This window comes from Osmerus mordax, chromosome 5, assembly GCF_038355195.1.
Source record: "Osmerus mordax isolate fOsmMor3 chromosome 5, fOsmMor3.pri, whole genome shotgun sequence".
NCBI classification, from domain to species: Eukaryota; Metazoa; Chordata; class Actinopteri; order Osmeriformes; family Osmeridae; genus Osmerus; species Osmerus mordax.
The window spans coordinates 6,788,567-6,807,260 of record NC_090054.1 but is presented as its reverse complement, the minus strand read 5'-3'; the positions used below and the strand labels follow the sequence as shown (position 1 = coordinate 6,807,260).

The following is an 18,694-nucleotide window of genomic DNA, read 5'->3' as shown; positions in this document are numbered from 1 at the left end:
CCCACAGCATTCACCTACAGCTCAGCATTACCAAACTTCTTTCATCTGGAGTACAGGATATGTGTACAAAGTTTGGTTTTCACAGCAGTGGCATACAACCACATGTTTCAGTAGTATGTTAAAAGCAAACATTGCAGTAAATGGGTTGCTGTGGTGACAAGAATAACGTTTCCAACTCAGTCTCCCCTCCCTCCTCCCCCTGCCCCCAACTCCTTTGACCCCCATCCATCCCAACACGCTCTTCATCCTTCCCCACCTGCCACCCCGATGCCTCGACTCCCCAGGTGACGGAGGTGCGGTGTCATACGCCCTGGTGTCCGGTTCGGACCGTAAATTTCAGGTGGACACAAGCACTGGGCTGCTGACCACGTTGGACTACCTGGATTACGAGACCAAGACCAGCTACCTGATGAACGTGTCGGCCATCGATCAAGCCCCACCCTTTCACCGAGGCTACTGCACCGTGTACGTGACGCTGCTCAATGAGCTGGACGAGGCCGTTGCCTTCTTCTCCGCTGGCTACGAGGTCTCACTGCGTGAGAACATCGCCACAGGAACCGAGTTGGTGCAGGTGCAGGCACAGTCAGCCGACAACCTGAACCAGCTGACCTACCGCTTTGACCCTGACACTTCGCCAGCTGCCCTGGCGCTATTCAAGATTGACAGTGTCACTGTAAGTTAAGGAGAATGGGGAGGGGGCAGAACATGGAGGAGGTTATGTTTATAGGTGACAGAGTTTCTGTCTTTGATCAACTCTCTTACCTTCCCTCTTCTCTTCTTTTTGTGATATTTTCCCTGTCTCCTTCCTGTTCCGTATGTGTGTGTCTGTGTGTGTCTGTGTGCATGTTCCCTCTGTTTATCCTGTTCTATCTGTGTCGGTGTTTTCTCTCTCCTTCCTGTTCCACCTGTGCGAGTGTTAATCTCTCCATTCTTTCATCTCTTGTGTAATTTGTTTTGATGAATTGCGAAATGAGCCCTAGTGTAATCAATTTTAACCTGCGCTTTGATATCTGGTTTATTTGAAGCTCTAACTATGTTATTTTGTTTATACTGTTTAGGTTGTGAGTGTGTGTCCTGTGCGTTTGGATAGGTTATTTGTTGTGTTTTAATTTATACTCTATGAAACCTTGGGAAGTCAAAGACAAATTTCCAGAAAGGGATGACAAAGTTGTATCTATCTTCTTACCCACCCACCCACCTACCTACCCACCCAACTATTCTGTTCTGTGTGTGTGTGTGTGTATCATAGGGTCGTATCACAGTGACAGGCTTGCTTGACAGAGAGAAGGGGGATCTCTACACCCTGACAGTGGTGGCTGATGACGGAGGACCCAAGAAGGACTCCACTGTGGTACTAGACCTCTCCAATATAATGCAATACTACTTCAACCATACTCAGTGACTTGACAAATGATATAACCCTGTTATTTGCATCCCCTGATCTCTCCCAGATTCATGTTTCTGCTATCAAGCCATAGTTTTTTGTTGGTATGTTGGATCTGTATTAAGCATTTGATTCCATCCTTCTTCTTCTATCTTATTTTATGCTCTCCACATGGAATTGTAGAAGGTAAGATTAGGCTTTCAGGTTTAGGGCACTGTCTCCTAGGGTGTGTGTATAGAGTGTGTGTAAAATATTACAATTATTTCATATGAATATCATTATGACTAATTATTACATAAGGGATAAATAAACATTTACATTCTTTGAGACAGCTCATTCATCTACAATTCTGTTTATTCTTAAGTTATTAAATATGAATAAAAAAAATTAAGGTAAGTAGGACTTCATTGTCATTGGTCCATGTTTCACCATATGATAGGTGTCCATCACCATACTGGACGAGAATGATAACAGTCCAGAGTTTGACATCACATCTGATACGTCGGTTGGCATCCTAGAGAACACGCCCGTCGGGAATAAAGTGGCTGTGGTTCTGGGGCGGGACAAGGATGCAGGGAACAACGGAATGGTGAGGAGAGAAGGAAGGCGGGAAAGGGGAGTTGGAGGAGAGGTATTGTGCTTCCCACCTGTCACTTTGAAGTGGTCATGTCTGCTTTTCCTTCCCCTTCCTTCTTTTTCTCTCTCTCCCGTTTTCTCTCTCTCTCTATTTTTTCATCAGGTGAACTTTTCTCTGGTGGCAGGCAACATGCAGGATGTGTTTGAGATCCGAACAGTGAACCATACCTACGGAGAGATCTACGTCAACTCTGCTCTGGACAGAGAGACTGTGGACCGCTATCTACTCAAGGTCAGGCAGCACTCCAGGAACAGGCCCTACATACACCAGTATCTTACTTACACCTATAGGACTAACACACTACCTACACCTGTAGGACAGAAACTCTGTCCTACATACTCTACCTAAATACTCTCTAAATGTGTTTGTATGTGTAGAACTGTTTGTGGGAGTGCATGTGTGTATAAACATGTGTATAAATTTGTGTGTGTTGTTAGGGATAGTTTAACACAGTGTTATTACAGGTGCGAGCGACGGACAGTGGCTCCCCTCCGCGTTTCTCAGACCGCTCTCTCACCATCAACATCCTGGATGTCAACGACAATACACCCATCATTGAAAACCAGCGGGGCTATAATGTCAGCGTCAACGAAGTGAGATGCATACACTAACAAACACGCATACACAACCACACACACATACACCACAGGCAAACACACCTGCCTAAAATAGATATGCAAACAGTTGCTTATGTCAGTTTGTGTCCAGTGCTTGCTATATTTGTGCTTTTGTTCATGTATGTGTATCAATGTGTTTGGTATGTGTGTATCTATGTGTCTTGTATACGTGTGCCTGTGTGTTTTGTAGAATGTAGGTGGCGGTACATCTGTCCTGCGCGTGGTGGCGATAGACCGTGACATCGGCCCCAACGCCATGCTCTTCTATTACATCACCTCGGGTAACCAGGACCTCACGTTCCGCATGGACCGCATGACTGGAGAGATGGTTACACGACCCTCCCCGCCCGACCGTGAGCGCCAGCAGGAGTACCGGCTAACTGTCAGTGTGGAGGACGACGGCACGCCGCCACAATCAGTAAGATGACAAACCAGCAATGTTGTGATGTCATAGTGTTTGTTATATGATGTTATGATGTCATAGTATTTGTTAATATAGGAAGGGGAAGATGTTGTGTCTCAAGCTTAATTTATACTTATGTCACCGACACTTTTGAAATGGTCGCCGACAAAAAAAAAAGAAATGTCGCTCAGGCTGCTGCAATTATACTTCGGCGAAGAGTCGCCTGTGCTCAACGTTCGCGTGACACTTGATGTACTGACATAGAAGGATGACGTCAACTAAATTATTTTACCGTTACATTGTTAACGCTTTGTAGGTGATCGATCAGAGAAAATGGCTGTAGCGAATTTTGAGATGGAGATAGTGAGTACATTAGAGGAGGAGGGTTGGGGCGAGGGAGAGAGAGGATTTGGAAGATTAAGAAAGCATGTCAGTGGAGGAGGAATTGGATTTAGAGGAGGAGGAATTAATAACAGCATTGCTGTTAGCGAGAGAGCAGGGGAAAACAGCAGTTGAGCGCTTTCTGAAAATTCAAACAATGAAGTCAACGACGCGTGCCGTCTATCTAACCAATCACACTTGCGCGACACTATGTGACGACATCAGCGCCAGTAGAAATTTCTCCTGGTAGCCGACACTTCCAAGCGACGGTTAAAAGTGTCGACCATGACGTAATTTCTGTCGGCGACCATTTCAAAAGTGTCTGCGACCTAAGTATAAATTGGGCTTTAGTGTTGTTATATTAAGTTATAAAGACTGACTGTGTGTTTTTAAGTAAATCGTTCAACAGGCTATTACATGCCTGGTATAGGCTTGTTACTTCTACACAGCTAATGTTTGTGGTTGTCTGCTGTGAACTGAATTTGTTGAACTGGTCCTTCTCAGTCTGTCTTGACTAGATTAATTCCGGTATTGACACGGCTCCCCGTATTGCACCTGTCTCTTGGTCGACCTCAGTACTGCAACCAATATAATTGTCAAGTGACGGCTGTCACTATCTTTTTTATTTTTTTAAATAAATTATCATCAACGTTGTTTGAGATTCAGTTCAGCTACTATAAAGAAGTCTTAATCTGTGACCAAATCAGTTGACAACTGATTAACCATGAAGATCTCATCTCATGACAGCATTCACTGAGGTGAAAGATTTGAAGTGTAGGGTGCTGTAAGTGTGATATCCTGTGCTCTACTAGCTTACAACAGTGTCTGAGACAGAAAGCTCACCCGTATGCACAAAACAGGAAACCCACAGCTGCACTGCTGTAAACACAGAAAGAAGAAATATAACACAGATACTTCCTGTTAAGTTTTAAACCTTGCTGGATGAAAGGTCTTAACATGTTTTTCACCACACTGTTAGTGTGTGCATATACAGGTTATTTTACTTTGTTAGTGCTGTTTTTGTGGTAATTTTGCGAGGCATGTGTTTGGCTCTGGCCTTTTTATGATGTACTTGGACACTGCAGTACATTGTTGGTATATATAGATGAGTGTGACTCATGCAACCACTGAATGACACCATAGACTCTTTAGATATGCTCTAGGGACAGAGAATGGCCAGGGCCAGTTGTTCCCATCTTATTATCCTTCTCCTTACCCTTCACATTTCTCCTTCTCTCTCCCTTTCACTATCTTCTCTCCTCTTTCTCTCCCTCCTCGAACAGCAAGTCCCCAGTATTGCTTCATTACACTTCTGTTAGTACCAGCAGCTCTCTGGTGGCTGCCTTCTTGGAGGCTTCCAGGCAGACCACCCTTGAAGTTGACATAACAGCCTTCTGTCTGCTGGTCCAGTGATAGCACTGACAGCCTACAGTTTGCTGTATGACTAAAGAAGGACAAAGGGGTCTAAAAACTCAGATTTATTGTTAAATTTAGAATAAAGAATGTACTTTAAACAAAAAATTATTTTCTGCATTTCTTGAACGATGTTTACCCACCATAAGCATAAGTATAGTGTAAACCCAACATTTGCTAAAAACTTGCACACACATACACTGATACCAACCACACGCACAAAGTACGAATAAGCCACTGCATTTGATTAAACAAGAAACAAAAAAATCGACAAAGACAAAAAAGCACTTTCATTTCACCCTGTCCCTTTGCAACATACTTTGTTTGGGATTCTCTGTTTTAGCACCCCTTATAGAAACGCCTGTCAACCAACTCCACCTGTCATTATCTTCCTAAATGAATTGCTACTCCAACCAGCCAACTGGTTGGCTGGATGGCAACATTAATCTTTTTATTAATTAGAAGGGACACACAATCAAAAATGATAAAGCCTTTATAAAAGTAATTTACATATAAAAATAACATACGAACAATAACACATTTCTAGAAGGCTTAAAAAAAACACCTTGTCTTGAAACATGGTTGTCATTTTGGATGGCAGTGAAAGCTGTAGAAAGTTTGACAAATATGGGAGATTTCAACACCTAAGACCAGGCCCAGATCTTGAAACCATGCCTCCCTGTCTCCATATCTGGTAATAAGTGTGGTGAGTATTAGCACATCTTTGAGTGAAGGGGGGTGCATGTGTCATGATTGGATGTAAATGAGGTAGTGAAATACACTGAGGGAGAGCAATGTTGAGAAACTAGGATATCTTTGGTCCGGTTTGAAAACACAGGCCTGTTTGCTTTTTCCCCTGTGTTAAAGGATATGTTTATATCTCTGATACACTGGCACAGCTCTTCATGGATGCCTATGCTTGCCCAGAGGGCCCTATTTGAACTAATAGATGGGGGGGATAACTGGACTAGATACTCTGAGGACTGCCATAGGGATTCTACAGGAGCTGCTTTGTGGGACCTTTAACCCCTACACACACACACACACACTCTCTCTCTCTCCACAGTCCTGGGACAGCCCAAGCAATCAGCTCTGTTACATCCAGTAACTGTCTGCAGCCAGACAGGCACGCTGCACATTTGGCCGGCCCCCACTGCACTGCTCTCCTGCCTCTGGGTCTGGAATAAGGAGCAGGCTGGGGCCCAGAGAGGAGAGCTATTTCAGCACAGAGGACCCTGACACAGGCTGCAAGGGGGACATTGCTGTGGTGGCATGCTAGCAGTGAGGAGGAGGGAGTGGGTGAGTGTGACGGGGGGGGGGGGGGGGGGGAGTAAATGAGTAAATGTTAGAGATGAAAGGAGAGGAGAAGAAACTGAGAAGGAGGAGAAAGATGGATGAAAAAGGGGTAAGTTAGGGAGTAGGAGAGGAGAGTGGGAGGAAGGGGAACCACAGAGGTTGTTCTCGGTCAGAGTTCAGGGAGACAAGGCCCCGCCTTCCACCCTCACACTTGCAGGAAGGTTGGAGATTCTGGGATAGGATCTGGGGAGGGAGAGAGAAGCATTTCAATTAGACAGATAGTGGTATTTACTGCATTACTTACTAGCATGTGTATATATTGCTAAAGTTGGCCTGAAAAAAATAAGGGATGGTTGAAATGTGATTTTTACACATACTTCCCCTCTCTTAAACAAAGATATGCAGAGACACACACAAGTGCATACTGACACATGCTTATGCATGTGCTCAAGCACACACACACAAACGTTTCTTGGAACAAGATGTGACTCAGTAGAAAGCAGAAGCAGAAAGCGGTTCTAAGCCAGTATTGTGACATATACAGTATGAGGAAACAGAAGAAATCTCATGAAGAAACACAAGTTGAAGTTCATTCGTAGAACTTGTCTGTGGATGCAGTATATCTTTTACATAAATAAGGAAAATGTGCTCTGATTGGGACGGATACATGGGCGTGCAATGCACAGGATGTTAAATCAAGTGCACCTAGAAGTATCTGGCAGTGATTGGCCCAGGTGCGGTGGATATTAGTGTGTACACAGGTAGCTGTTAGACAGGCCTACAGTACCAGGAAACACACAATTCTTCTTGGAATGCATAGAATGTCTTTGCAAGTACCCTGGCCATAATAAAACTGTGGCCAGAGGATCCAGTACAAATCATCTGTGTGTGTGTGTTTTGGTGTGAATGGGGGTGTTATGGGTAGAGTACAGTCAGGGTAGCAGTGCAGAGAAACTCTGTCTTTTTAAGAGTGAAACTGGAGAGATGCTGCATACCAGCATCCTTATGCTGGTATGCAGCATAAGGATGGTGTGTGTATCTGTGTTTCTGGATATGTGTCAGTTCGGGCAGCCCCAGATTCAGGATGTTGCTCAGAACTGACAGGCATGGAAAAACATGCTTGTGTTAGATTACATTACATCAGTAACAGTGTCATAGAGAGAAAGAGTGTGTGTGTGCGTGCGAGTCTTTACACGGTATGTGTCTTACCCTGCACTGGGAAGAAGACGTCGCCGTGAGGGGGGGGAGAAAGCGGAGTTCCCGGTTCAGACAGCAGGTGGCGTCCAGACTCGGAGGACTGCCTGGTCATGATCTGGGACACGGTACGGGTCTTCACCTGGGGGGAGCCCCCCAGGAACATGGGGTTTTCATGGCCTAGGCCCTCGCTGAACACACACACACACACACACACACAGACAGGAGACACAGACACATGATGCATCCAAAATCAGCAACAGATATGATAAATAAAAGCTTAAATTGTATAAAAACATTAAAAATCTACAAAATCACAAAATGTTGATACATCATAATTCAGGGTTATTGTCTCATTTTCTTACCTCCTGTTGTTGTTAATGACTAATAATGGTGCCTATCTGTGTATCTTATACATGTGGTAAACAGTTCTCTGCTGTGTTATTGTGGGACTGTGGGTTCCTGTGTATGACTGAGCTCAACCCAGCTGTGTAGTCTGTGGGAAACTTACCTGTCCATTCTTACCAGCTCTTGTGCACCTGGGAGAGGGGAAAGGGAAACGGGCCTTTGTCAGATCTACTTTAAGCTTTTCCCTGTGTGTATGTGTGTGTTTCCCAGTTACACTAAGGAAGAGAATATCAGTCAAAGTACTACAACTAGGAGTTAATGAGACGTGAGTGTGTGTGCTTTCTACACAACCTGTATTTATGTTTGTACAGATTGTATGTGTGTGTGTGTGTGTGTGTGTGTGTGCATTAAACTCACGTCGACTGGATTGGGCATTCTGCCTCTGCTTGTAGACTAGGACCAGGATGACCGGCAGAGAGAAAATGGCCATGATGCATGCTGCTGTTGCCAGGCCTGCAGATACTGAACCTAAGGACAGAGCAGTGACGCAAAACTAAGTTAACCTGATGATAGAAAACAAAATATTTTTAAGTTCTTGAGGTCTGTTTGATTTGTCTTACATTTTGCACTTGTGAAGTTGGACCATTGCTATTCATTGCAAAGGGTAGCATTTAACATGTGCACTACTACAAGTATTCAGCAGTGTTTACAAATAGTAATTGACCAAGTTGACACAAATGGTTGACAGTGTTGTATCTGCCGAAGGTGGAGTAGTGTATGGAAGGTTCTGTACCATCTTGTGGACGGGGATTCCAGTGAGTGCAGTTTGAAGAGCCAGGTCTTCCTGGAGAGGGAAGGTCACATCAGACTACTTGTTTTCCCCTCTTAGGAATTACACTGCACTGATCATCACACATTCACATACATGCAAAGTCATGCACATGACATCTCTCTCCATCTCTCTCTGCTCCCCCCAACACACACTCAAATTCCATGCTGTATGTCCTTACGTGGTGTGACAGTTAGCAGGACATGGCTGTGTGGTCTCAACACCAGCTTCATGTGTTCGAACTCCAGACTCTGACAGCAGTAACGCCCCTGGTCGCCTTGGGTGACGTTTTCAAGGGACACCCAAAAATAGTTCCCACCAATACCATATTGGACTCCGGGGGGCAAGGCGTGGGAGTTGTTGCCTTGGCCATGGTTGGCCCCGGCGCCACGGGGATGCACCTTCTCGTGACAGTCATTATCCATGTGAGGGGTGAAGCGCCAGCGGTGGCGTAACTGGTCGCCGGGATGCTCTTTGGCACCTTTCTGGGCGCACACCAATCTGACGCTGGCACCCTCAGGGCAGGCATATGACATGTAGGGGGCAGAGACACTCATGCTGGAATGTCCTTGTGACATTGTGGCGTGGACTGCAGAGAAGGGAAGACAGAGTAGGTGGGGTGATGTTGGTGATGGGTTTGTTTGTGGTTTGGCAGGTTTGCTGAGTAAACAACTGTGTACTTGTTGATGAGCCAATAGTTTGAAGAAGATATTCAAAACATTGCAGAATCTAGAAAACCAGAGGTTTGTGATGACTGTTTCCAACCAGTTTGTTTCTAACTAGCACATCATAATTTTTGTCACAGTCTTCATACTACACGCTGTAGATATATCTTCCGTTTTCTTTTTTTATATATTTTTTTGCATATTCTGCATCTGCATATTTCACTTCCTGTACTCATTTGCGGTTGGAGTGTAGACAGAGCGACATTGTACGTCTGCTGGCTAAACAAATTCACTGTTCATATTCATAGAGAGACATAGCCTACAGACAGAAGGAAATACAGAGAGATAACTTAGAGATAAATAGAGAGAGGTAGAGACAGAAAGGGAGAAAGAGATATGGAGAGGGAAAGTGAGAGAGAGAGAGAGAGAGAGAGAGAGAGAGAGAGAGAGAGAGAGAGAGAGAGAGAGAGAGAGAGAGAGAGAGAGAGAGAGAGAGAGAGAGAGAGAGAGAGAGAGAGAGAGAGAGAGAGAGAGAGAGAGAGAGAGAGAGAGAGAGAGAGAGAGAGAGAGAGAGAGAGAGAGAGAGAGATACAGAGGGAGGGAGATAGAGAGGTAGACAGAAGCCCCTTTATACAGTCTGTTTAAGGCAGGATTGTTGTGCCTTTATGCCCTTTAAAAAAAGTACAAACACAGAATGGCTATCATTGCATTAAGCCGGCAGCGGAGGTAGTCACAGCCAAATCGATGGCTGTAAAAGGGAGAGCCAGGATGATGGGACTACACACACTAGACGTATAGTAGTGTAGTATAGTGACTGGTCTTAAAATATTTCATTTTCAATTAGAGAGTTGCTTGTGGGATGTGTTTACTGTCAGTGGTGGATTATCAGTGGTGGCTGTTTTCACTGCTACAAGCTGGGGTGGAGACGTGTGTCAGTGCAAGACATGTCTGCTTCTCATAAGGATCCTATCACACAAAACTTCAGTTCCCCAGTACCAGCTAATGCAGAAAGCCACTACAACTAACCTTACTATCAGCTTTGCCTCTCTTCAATACCTGTAACTACACAGACTCACACACAATACGAACTCACACACACACACACACAGAGACACATACACTCACAGTATCACACTCTACCTGTCTTCACACCATGTTCAAAAGGCTTCTATCATCACGCAAGGTTGAAATCCAGAAGAGGGCCAGGTCACATGGTATCAAGTTCACACCAGCCCCCCTCCCCCATGTGCATGCAGTGCTAAACAGGAGTAGCAGAGTAACACAACAAAGCCTCTCTCCACAGGGCATGCATGCTGAAACCATTACACACACATTCCCTGACCATTACACAAGCCCACAAAACATTGATTACACCAAGAAGCCTTACAACCACGAGCTGCATTATAATTATTCTCATGTAGGAGTATAAATTGACACAATCTGCAAGTGTGTGCGTCTAGGTGTGTGTGTGTGAGGGAGAGAGGCCATGATGGTTTGCCCTATTAGTAGTTTGGTTTTACATCCGGCAAGGGGGCTTGCATTTGCACATGGTATGTGTCTTACCCTGCACTGGGAAGAAGACGTCGCCGTGTGGGGGGGGAAAGCGGAGTTCCCGTTGGTGCATTGTTTGTGTGAGTATGTGCATGTCAGTGAGTGTGTGTGTGTTACTCAATTATGTGAAGGAGTCTGCAGGAGGCTTATGGTCCCGAGCCAAGGATTGAGGAGTGGACTTCCTTCCTGCTCGTCCAGGCATTCAAACGTATCTTACTCTCCTCAACCCTCTCTGGCTCCAACCGACACCCACCACCTCTGGGCTATTTCCTCTGCACTGAAAGCTGTACTGAAAGCTGGAAGCTTCCACGGGTGATCGTCCAGGGAAGCCTTCCTAGCCCAACAGCTGCATCAGGAAACATTATTGTTGTTATAGAGTTTAAAACTGTACACCACGACACTTCCAGATTAAAGTGTTTGGCCTATATGCAACACAATAGAAAATACAGTACGTGGCCAAGGTATAAACCTGGTGGTTGTGTGTGTGTTCATCCTGTGTGTGTGTGTGTGTGTCTGTGTTTGTATCTGTGTGTGTGTGTGTGTGTGTGTGTGATTGCACCTACTGTACTCGATGTATGCCAGGAAGAGCAATAGTAGATCCAGACAGTATTATGGAGTGAAACTGCGAACCCTGCGGCGTGTGTGTGTATTACAATGAACCGCTCTTCCGGCTCCTGTTTCACACCCTACCCCCCATCTAACCCCACCCAGCACATTACCCACCATTGTGTTCAGTTTCTCCCCCATTATCAACCTCAACGCCCCCTACCACACATACACATACATACACTCTGGTAAACCCCACCTCTTTGGAATACCACCTGTTATTAAAATACAGCTCCCACTCACCAGATTAAAAGTATTTAAAATCCAGGCTGCAATGTGTGTCCGAATTGTTATGATAGGAACTAGTTCCACTAGATTCTAACTGACTGATTTTCCCAATGCTGTGGATTATTTCACCACCCATGGTCACTTACTCACAACAGCAAGTGGTCATGGACACAGACTAAGGTTCTCACTGAAGTAGGAACAAACTTCTGTCCTCTATTTTATCATATCTTCTGTTGCTTGGTCCCCTCTCTGCATTTTATTTTAAATCTGTTGTTTTGTCTTTTCAGGGGACATCTCCTTATTTTCTATTCCCTTTTTTCTGTTCCGTTCCCCTTCTTTCCTCATCCCTTCTTCCTTCATATACTCAGCAGAAACTGCATATCCTGCTGACATTAAAATGCTAGTGTTACGATTTATCCCCTCTCCCATGGTTCTCATCCTCCCTGACCAGCAGCCTCACCCAGCCAACAATCTTGCTGGGATGATTCAGAACACAGTCATGGTCATCAGTGGTCAATGTTTCCCTGGCCCCTAGAAGGAGGGAGGATGGGGAAAGAAGCCCAGGGTTGAAGTTGTGTTGCTGGGAAGGCCTCTAAAGGCATACCACTGTTTATCTATGGCAGCAGAGAGCAGGTGTTACAAGACCCATTGGAAAGCCAGATTAAATGATTGATGCCCCCATTCTGTTTTTCCACGTAGCTTGGATTCCATCGAATATTAAATTTAAACTGACATTTTGAACAGTTTTGAATGGGATACTGTATGGTTGGAACAGATATGGCCCTCGTGGATGAGCAGATCAGGATATCAGCCAACAACCAGGGGACTTAAAAATAATTTGCCCCTGTGGAAAACACAGGGAATTGATCAGTGCACATGCAGTGGAAAGAGAGAGGAAGAGAGAGAGAAAAGGGGAGAAATGCAAGAAAAATACAATAAATGAATAGAGAGACATAGCCGACAGACAGAAGGAAATACAAGATATTGAGAGAAAGACAGACAGAATGAAAGAAAAGAAAATATCGACAGCGTCAGAGAGACAGGAGGAAGAGAGGAGTTGGCTCCCTGTGGAGCCAGCATCCGTAGTGTGTCAAGCCATTTGTGATGGCTCTTCTCTCTGACCAGGGTTTTGGTTTCCAACACTAAATGAGAACTGCCTGGAGAAGTTCTATACAGTGTGTCCTTGTCTGAAATCAAAGTCTTGCTGAGATGAAGCCTCACAGTAACCCCAAGTTAAAACCTTGATTTTATCCAGGGCTTGGAAGAAGGAAAGATAAAGATAAAACGGCTTGGTGTGTTCAGTGACGGCCATAAGACAGCATCTGCCTTCTGTCTGTTCCATAGACAACATACTTAATTTAGGTGTGTGTGTCTGTGTGTAGTTCAAAATACATGCTGTTTTGTTGTGCTTTATCTTCAGTCAGCTGTGAACCTATTAAGCGGCATCAGTTGACTGCTCTTTTTTCCGATTGCTTATAATTACACCCTTTTACTTTCTTATCTTTTGATCTTATCTTAAAATAAACAATACCTGTATGAACTACGAAATCCAAAACTGAGAACCCTTAATTCCAGTGCCATTTGAAGTGAATCACCCGGTGCGCCAGGGATACAAATACAGCTGCCTTTCTTCACTACACGACAGGCGGACAGAAGGGTGGAGGTTAAACAAACTCTAGCGGAGCCTTCACCAGATGTTCTGTCTCAGAGCGGAACTCAAAACAACAACAAATGCCACTGGAAAAACTCGGTGTAGTGTTCTCTCTACGGGACACTGAGAGCCCCGTGAAGATGCTTTAAGAGTCTTTAGTAGGACAATGACTTTGGTGTAGCCTATGCTTGAGTGCTGGTATGCTTATTTTGACATAGCGGCTCCCCGGGGCAAATCAGGCGATTATATTGGTCAAGAGCAGGACATTTTTAAAAAGCAGATGTTTGTTATCTTATATAGAGAAATAAGTATATATCACTATAGCCTACCGCCGAAAGCACATATTGTATAGAAGCAAACAAATTGCGCAATGACGTGTGGGCATAAACAGGTTGCAAACACATGCTAAAACGTATGAACCAATAATGTGCAATACTTAAATAACAAGACCGTTTCTCATATTATATATAATAAAAGTGAAACACGATGTCTAAGTATTGTTTTGTTGCACCACCCGGATTAAAGCAAACATATAATTCAAGGCGCCCAAACAGGATAATCAACATGTTAAACATTTTACAACACAAGCCCACACACGCCCTGACAGTAGTCTATACGGTTGACAAAAATGGTCACAGAGCAAAAATAACAGTAAAGCACTGGGTTGCCTGGCTTACCTTTAACCACGGTCATCAGGTGAAAGCATAACCAAAATGTTAATGCAAAACTTGGTGGTAACTCTTTGCTTCGATATAGTCCCGACGTCATTTTACTCATTTGAGAAAACTGGAAGTCTCCTCGGTTTACCTGGTCTTTACTGCCCCAGAATTCAGATTTTACGATTGACGTTTTTGGGCGTCACTTCGCTCACACTAACCTTAGCGACTTGAAGTCTCTGCGGGAAGATGAGACGTAAGCAAAGTGGGAACGCAACTTGATACAGTCTGACAAAAAAGTATTTTCGCCGCTGCTCCTCCCCCTCTTTCCCCTCCCGTATCTGTCTATCACCCCGGATACTGTCAGCTGTTTCTAGAGTAGTATAACCAACTTAAATGCTTTTCTCTATGTTGGCATCGGCAATTTATACGTAAAAAACAATTACATATATTCTAATTGTGTATGTGCCATTTGGTCAAACTATGCAGATTATGACATTTTATATATGTCTGCTGTGCAAACGGATATTGTCGATACTATAGTCTTATCGGGTTTATTATCTCTGTCGTGGGGCGGGCAAGGTGATCCCATTTCCGAAGGCAGACCAGAAAGTAGGCTTGACATGCCCCAATACTGCACACTACTACTTCTGGTCCACTGATGTTATCATGTTCAAGATGTTCATGGAAGATAATTTGCAAGTCTCCTGCACTATATCTATTTTTTCCAAGAAACTTTTTGAGTATCAAAGCATTTGTTTAATTTAAAGTTAATAAGTTATGGATCTGTTAATTTAATACGTTAATAAAATATGGTTCTCACAAGTTCCTTCAAAAGCCTATTTTTTGTGGTCTCACTGTCAAACTTTGTTGGCCTATGTTTATTATCGTCATAGCTGTGTATTCAGCTATGACGATATGACCACTTGAGTTGTGATAGAGAGAGACTGAGTGCATCTGTTCACACTGATTTCAATAGCAGATATATTTTTATAATGTCCATGTATCAATCTTAATATTTTTATGAAAACATGTTTTAAATTGTGATTTACCACCACTGGCACATCATTGGGCCTGTGGTCATCGTGGCCCCGAGGGGTGTGGCCCCCACTGTGTCAGGCGTCCCTTATTTTTCAGTATTGAAGGTGGCAACCCTAGCCTACGTACAATATTCACTCTATATAAAACCTAACAACACAATGTTGGTAACGAACGGCCGTTCCATGTGGTATACCCTGATAAAAACAAATGAAAATAAACAGATTGATCTGTTGAGCTAGCATGCCTCATCTTAGCGTAATGTGAAAAAGGAAAGCTCAGAGGTCAGGGTATATTGTGGCCAATCGTTTTTCCATCACATTTTTCAATTGGCAAGACATATATTTGAGCCCTGCGCTACCAATTGACGCTTGGTAATTCGCAAGACACTACATTTACATTTATTCATTTAGCAGACGCTTTTATCCAAAGCGACAAAGACACACCTACAAGTGTTTTCATTCCACAATTCCCATCACAAAATCGGCAAAGGGGAGACAGATGATACGTAAAGGGGGTGAAAGGAGTGGCCACCATTAAACATATTTCAAAGTAAGAGCTGTAGCCTAGGTGTCTGATATATTTTTTCATTTTCAGTTACCAGATCATAAAAAAAATATAGGCTATCGCTTTTAAGTTATCAGAGCAACAGACAACTATAGCAGGCCTATTTATGGCCAAATGTTGACCAAATAGTCATCTGACAGTTGTATACTGAAAATATTTTTACAAAAATACATAGGCTTACAGGTTTGGACTGGTACTGAAAAAAGACCCGGGACTTTGAAACGCAGACCGGCCTACGACCGTGTATTATTATAATATATTTTTTGCATTATGCCGCGGCCGTTTGACCGGCCGTTCAGGAAATCTCCTGTTTCTCCCGATGGCCAGTCCGACCCTGGGCTACATGTTTATAGACTAAACAACTATAACTCTGATATCATATATTTATATCCTTTAGCCTATTTGAAGATGGATGGGTGGAATCTTTTATTTGCCATTTTTGTGTACACTACACACACATGCATGGTGACAAGGTTTTGTAATCATGATGACCAACAACATGCTCCCCTGTAGATATGCTTACTGTAACAGAATGCATTTGTTTAACTCTATGTAGGCTATTGCAAAATATTAGGCTTCAATCTTTTTTCACTCCATACTGAATACACTTTTTCTAAACTCTTAGTTAATTGCTTAACAGCACAAGCTGCTGTGACCAGGGGTGTAGCCAGGACATTATTTCTGGGGGGGCCAGCTCTGGCCAGTCTTTTATTTGGGGTGGCACTTGATTGTCAAAAACTACTATTTTAAAACTCACACACTGCATCACTCAGAGCAGCAGTTTTCTAACGGTATCCAGTGGTTAGCTGCTAGTCTCCATTGAAGCGCTGTCAGAATGCAGGTACGTTGGTTTGCGTCTTGCGCTGTTGATGGGGGCGTGGCCCAACATGTTGCGAATATGGGGCTTGTCGCGTAAGTGACAAATGACAATATAAGACGACTTTATAAAAAAAATATTAATGCATTTTTTCAGCTTTATACCGTTTCTGTTCAGGAGGGTTTAAAAAATAAAAATAAAAAATAAAAACTTTTTGTGAGGTTGGGGGGGCCGGCAGGGTGGCCATTCTCTGACCAATGGTGGCCGTGGCCCCCCCTGGCCACCATGTGGCTACGCCCCTGGCTGTGACATACAATAATGATGAATGATGAGGGACTAATTCAATTTAGACATTAGAAGTGTGATTTTGATAGGGAAAATCACTGCCTAGTATGGGATGTAGATGTGGAATCTGGTTTGCTGGTTAGTTGAGTTGGTTCTGAATAGGCTAGGCCCACTATAAGGTCGCCTAATGTGCATAGTCAGGGCGATGGCATCGTCTGTAGACCTGTTGGACCGATATGCAAACTGCATAGGGTCCAGGGTGGGAGGCAGCAAGGAGCAAATGAATAATTTGACTAGCCGCTCAAAGCACTTCATGATGACAGAGGTCAGTGGTATCGAGCCATGTCATTCCTGCAAGTGACCTTGGTGTTCTTGGGCACAGGGACGATGGTGGTCTTCTTGAAGAAGGTGGGGAGTACCGACAGGCTGAGGGAGAGGTTGAAGATGTCACTGAAGACCCCTGCTAGCTGGTCAGCACAGCCCCTGAGGGCCCTACCTGATATACCATCTGGGCCAGGTGCCTTGCGAGGGTTGTTCTTTTGGAAGCAAAGCCTCACCTCAGCTACAGTTAATGTAGGCACACCACTGGCTTGGCCTTCAGGTAACTCCACTGCAGGGGGGTCACTGTCCCTCTCAAAGCGAGCGTAGAAGGCAATCAGCTTGTTTGGTAGCAGGGCAGAGGACTGGGTCTCACTGTAGCCTCTCCCTTTGTAGTCTGTGATGGCTCTAAGTCCACTCCACATGCGCCTGGGATCAGAGCCATGGTAGCTGGACTCCACCTTGGTTCTGTAACCCCTTTACGCTGCTTTGATGGTCTTCAAAGGTTGTATCTGGCCTTCCTCTACTGATCAGGGTCCCCAGACTTAAAGGCGGCAGACCGGGCTCATCTTGGGCTAGTAAGTGTTGCAAAGAGTGAAAGTTGACAGTCCTTATATGAGACAAGCCATAGTTGGAATACACTGAAATGGCTAAACTCACTCCTCAAGTATACCTAGCCAAAAGTATGAGCATTTGTGATGTCAGACATTGATGTAGGATGAGAGGGCCTGGCTCGCAATCTGTATGGACTTCCGCTTTGTTCATTGGGTTAAAATCAAGCCAAATGGAATGGAGGCGTTTTTTTTCCTTGTTTTGGGCTGGAACCTTAGTTCTACTGATGAATTCATTTATGCTTGAGTATAAAATGTTACTATATAGACAATTCTGTGCTTCGAACTTTGTGTCAACATTTTGGGGAAGGTCCTTTCCTGTTTTGGCTTGATTGTGCTCCTATGCACAAAGTGAGGTCCACAGATCCATCTGCGCAGTAGTGATCGGGTGTTGGAGCCGCTGTATCGAAGTCCCACCCATTCACTCGCCCGACCCAATTGCAAGCACACAATAACCCATTTTTATATCGTCAAATAACAAATTGAAAACAAACTGATGAGAAAAATGAGCACTTGAACAAACATCAGCGGGATAATAAATACCTTAAATTACAGAAACCATCTTTGGGAAAAAATCATTTGACGTGATTTTTTTGTTTGGCTCATGTCCCATCCGCTAACATGGAGGGGTCGGGACTTATGACCTGTACTGCAGCCAGTCATTAGGGGGCGATCAAGATTTTTTGGCTTCACTACCGTTCGCTATTATCCAGTGTTTTACAGTCTGGTGCAAACGTGTAGCACACTAATGGTAGGTGTCCACTACAGCGTTTTTTAACGCTCTGCACCGCTTGCATTCCCACAGTACACCACGCTCGGGAGCGTGTTAGACAATTTCTAAGGTCACTGTTGTAGTCATGGTCAAGCGTGCAGACTTGGTTTCATGTACTCTCAATATCGATAAAAATACCACTTGTGTAAAAATACAGAATATTTTACTAGTGCAAGATTACAGTAGAATAGGCATACATGTTACGCCACCAGTCACTCAACCAGTCGTTTGTAGGCTGGGCTAGCGAGCTAGCAGTGGCACAGAACAGTCATGTAATGTGACGAGACAGAATTTAAAGTATAAAAACACACCAGGGACACTGAAAATCAGAATCAGAATGGGATTTATTCGCCATGAAAGTTTGCACAGACAAGGAATTTGCTTTGGCAGGAAGGTGCATACAATAAACATATAGGGACCTAAAATT

General features: G+C 44.1%; 2 protein-coding genes across 5 annotated transcripts in view; one reads left to right on the top strand and one right to left on the bottom strand.

Moving 5' to 3' along the window:
• The window catches only part of cdh23 (cadherin-related 23), a 361,974-nt gene that overhangs the window by 228,352 nt on the left and 114,928 nt on the right, over positions 1-18,694 (top strand). For 3 of the 4 annotated variants that reach the window (XM_067235776.1, XM_067235778.1, XM_067235777.1), the window contains exons 30-36: positions 285-673; positions 1,250-1,351; positions 1,568-1,570; positions 1,824-1,973; positions 2,124-2,252; positions 2,486-2,614; positions 2,829-3,056. In XM_067235776.1, coding sequence (XP_067091877.1) covers positions 285-673; positions 1,250-1,351; positions 1,568-1,570; positions 1,824-1,973; positions 2,124-2,252; positions 2,486-2,614; positions 2,829-3,056 — 1,130 coding nt within the window. Of the gene's footprint in view, positions 1-284; positions 674-1,249; positions 1,352-1,451; positions 1,489-1,567; positions 1,571-1,823; positions 1,974-2,123; positions 2,253-2,485; positions 2,615-2,828; positions 3,057-18,694 lie in introns of those variants that run through there. The other variant, XM_067235779.1, reaches the window with a different exon arrangement.
• On the bottom strand, positions 5,311-14,121 carry vsir (V-set immunoregulatory receptor). Its single transcript, XM_067235790.1, has 7 exons — positions 13,881-14,121; positions 8,684-9,091; positions 8,467-8,517; positions 8,091-8,201; positions 7,837-7,864; positions 7,341-7,516; positions 5,311-6,374 (listed from the first exon to the last, which is right to left on the bottom strand). The coding sequence occupies exons 1-7, from the start codon at positions 13,978-13,980 to the stop codon at positions 6,337-6,339; spliced, it is 912 nt and encodes a 303-aa protein (XP_067091891.1). The 5' UTR covers positions 13,981-14,121; the 3' UTR covers positions 5,311-6,336.